We start from the raw sequence: 3,347 nt of genomic DNA, 5'->3' as shown, positions 1-3,347 counted from the left end.
AACGAACCAGAACGCGGGAGCTGCTCGGCGGGCGACGGCCACGGCAGCGGGCTCTCGGGCGGCAGCACCGCGGAGCCGGGGTAGTGCCCGCGCAGCGCTGGGCGCCCGCCCCTCGCCACGCCTCGGCCACGTCAGCCTCCTGCTCTCCAAAAGCAACGTCAAGGTATTTCTGCCTCCCCGCTTCCAAGCGCTCTCCTCGCCATCCAAGTCTCGACAAGCCATCTGTTTGTTTCCAAAATATTTTGTACACGCTGCTCGCACAAACTCCGGCTCCCTGGGAAATGAGGAGCTCCCCTATGGATCTCAAACACGTGGCCAGACCCCTTCGTTCCCCCGTTAAGACAATTATCCAAGAGAAACTTCACTCGGGCTCTGCTAGCACTCAGCAGCACTGATCATTTAACCAGATACTTCTCTGCAACTTTTACTCCAGGAATGTTTTCCTTGGCAAGACCCGAGAAGTTGGAAACTTTGGTCAGAAAAACGTAAGAGCAGCCGGACGCAGCGTGCTCCGTGGATTTGGGAAGATGGAAGAAGCACTCAGGGTTTTACGGCAGGGAAAATGGCTCACGGCAGTGCCTGCACGCGAAGCATTGTCCATCATCTTCGTGCTGCCTAAAGCAAACGGGACGCAGGGAAAGGCCGGGGGTAAAAGCACGGAGCGGCTGGTGACAGCAGGGCAGCAGCCTCGGCACGGCACGAGCCCGGCAGAGCCGCCGGCAGCACATCAGTCCCTTCACGCGTCCTTACTCGCAGCTTTGTTTACAAGCGCCAGGATCTCGCATTCGCCATCCCTGTCCCGTCAAGCCCGCGTGAGGGTGGGACGCTGCCAAAGAAATCGCTCACCCGGGGAAGATTTGCTGCGATAAGAAACAAGCACCGGCCCATTTCCATCCCCGCAGCCAAAACTACCCCGAGTCGGCACGCGGGCGCTTTCCGTCCCAGCAGACCCAAAAAAAACCTGCTCCTGGATAAACCCGCCATTGAGCCGACACAAACCGGCTGCGGCAGGAAGCGAAGAGCAGCCGGTGCCTTCCCAACCGGCACCGGCGCTACCAAACCTCGGGTCAAACAACCAGGAAACCACCCATGCAAATGCCAGCGGGGGAAGGCTCCGCCGTCTCCATCCTCCTCCATGCCGGGAAGCACGGAGGAGACAGAGGGATGGCGAGACACAAGATGGATGTTTGAGCGAGGCTCTCTGGATCACCGGAGGAGAAAACCAGCTTTTTTGGTGCGGCAAATGCTTTTAAGGAGGCCGAGGCAGGTGCAGGAGGCGGAAGGCGCAGCCGGGTTAAAGCAAACCCCTCCCTGCCCAGCTTGTTTGTCTGCAGCAGCCTCGGCTGCGGTGAGCTGCACCTGGTCGGGGCCGGGTGGACAGAGGAGAGGAGAAGAGGCACTTAATTTGGCTCTCGTCTCTACGCGCCGCCGGCGCGCCAGTCCCCGACAATGCTCCTGCATGGTTATTTTTGGGCTTTGCTCTTACTGTCCCGCAGCCAAAGTTCCATCAGCTCCTTGCTGGCACCGGGGCGGTTTCCAGGAGAAGCAGCTCCTCCGACGTAAAGCTGGAGCAACCCAAAGGGACACCGTGGCCAGCACACGGCAACCTGCCCCTCCGAGGTGCCGAATTTGGCTGGGGCAGGAGGAGCAGAGCCGTGGGGACTCCCCTACCCCACTCCTTTACCTCCTAGCTGGCGTTAAATCTGCTCTGCCTCCTGTTTACAGCCCTGGAGCGGAGGGGGCAGCGGGTTTCAGGCCCCCTCCGTTGTTTTCCGGGGAAGGCAGGAGGGTTTTGCAATGTGGCCGGCACTGGGAAGATGGATTGCCTCGCACTCGTCTCCTGCTTGGAAAAAACCCCACCTCGTACAGAAAATGTTTCCTTAACGCCTCAACCATGCACCCCAAGGGTTACCCCAGCCCGGCACCGCGTGTTTACGGCTGTTACTACCAGCCTTGGGAATTAACCGCGATCGGGAGAGCTTGGCCAGGTTTGGGTGACGGCTGCAGCGAAGCACCAGCAGTTGGAGGCTGTTCGGCAGGACGGCCGTGCTCCCGTCCAGCGCCCGGCGACCCTTTGGGTCCAACCACCCGGCAAGAGCCGGGTCCCCTGGAAATGAGGGTGAGCAGTATCGGCCAGGACGACTAAGGATGGGCTTTCAGGGACGCCAAAGCCAATTTTAAATCTTTCGGTCTGTTTTTCATCATCCAGCCCAAAAAAACCCACTTGGGAAAAGCTTGGCTGGAGGGAGAGGCACCGACTCTGCTCCCGGGGAAGAGGGAACCACGCAAATCCCAATTGCATCCCGGGTGGAGGAGAGGCGGCACCATCCGAGGACCCACAGCCGGCGATCCCGACGCCGGCGTTTTGCAACCACGGGGAAGGCGCTCCGTCCGTCTGTCCTGACTGTTAAATAAGAACAGGCCTGACCTGACCCAGAGGGTATCGCCAAGGATCAGCAGCAAACAGCTCCGGTATTTGGAGATCACCGGCGTTACAGAGGCGCTTATCACCGTAATAACCCATTAGCCAAACGAGCCCAACTCTGCAATCGCTCCTTATAAGGCCGGGAAAGCTGCGGGGAATTAGGACTCTCCTAAGGAGACTCAGAGCTGAGTCACCCGGCATGGCTGGGGCCGGGGAGCGGGGCGGCCGCCGGCATGGAGGAAGGCGGCTGAGCACCGGCGCGGTTCTTCTGCTGGCGCCTTCGGGGGAACCCTCCGGTTGCCAAAACCTGAGCAAAAAGCCAAATCACCGAGCACCGCTGCCGGCTTCGCCCCCTTCGCGGGGAAATTGGGGCGCCGCGCCGGCGCAGGGCCGGCCTTGGGGCGCTGCCAGCCCCACCCAGGGCCCGTCCTCACGGCGATGGCCTGGCTGCTGACGGCAATGGGGAAAACCCAACGATAACGAAGGGAAAAACACGAGGCCCTGCTGTAACCGAAGGAGGAAAGCGCCAGAACAGACTCGCTGCCGGCTGCTCCCCCCCCCAACCCCCCCCGCCACAGCCCCGTGGCCCCTGGGAGCTGCTCCAGGGGTGCATCACCCAAAAAAACACATTATTCGGGGACAGCTCGACAACTGTGCGACGGCTGGGATTCCCGGGAGCCCCCCAGAAGCGTGATGGGGACCAGCGGGACCCCAACGCCGACACCGGGGCACCCCTCGCTGGGCTCCGCCGTCCTCGCCTGCCCCAGCGGGGCTCACCCGAGCCCCGGTGGACCGGCCCAGCGAAGGTCCCGGGGACGGGACGGCCGCGGACCCCGGCAGCAGAGGGACCCCCGAGCCCGAGAGGGGCCGCATGGCCCCCGCAGACCCCCGAACCTCCCCACGGCTGCCGGGCGAGCCCGGG

The 3,347-nt window shown here is 62.2% G+C and overlaps 1 protein-coding gene across 1 annotated transcript in view; it reads right to left on the bottom strand.

Annotated features, from left to right (window-relative positions):
- TUFT1 (tuftelin 1) overlaps positions 1-3,298 on the bottom strand; it is a 14,115-nt gene extending 10,817 nt beyond the window's left edge. Inside the window, exon 1 of the mRNA XM_019472572.1 lies at positions 3,203-3,298. Coding sequence (XP_019328117.1) covers positions 3,203-3,298 — 96 coding nt within the window. The remainder of the gene's footprint in view (positions 1-3,202) is intronic.
- Positions 3,299-3,347: the final 49 nt, after the last annotated feature.

This window comes from Aptenodytes forsteri, unplaced genomic scaffold (genome assembly GCF_000699145.1).
Source record: "Aptenodytes forsteri isolate BGI_AS27 unplaced genomic scaffold, ASM69914v1 Scaffold276, whole genome shotgun sequence".
Lineage (NCBI taxonomy): Eukaryota > Metazoa > Chordata > Aves > Sphenisciformes > Spheniscidae > Aptenodytes > Aptenodytes forsteri.
The sequence above is the reverse complement of the archived record's forward strand: the minus strand, read 5'-3'. Positions and strand labels throughout refer to the sequence as shown.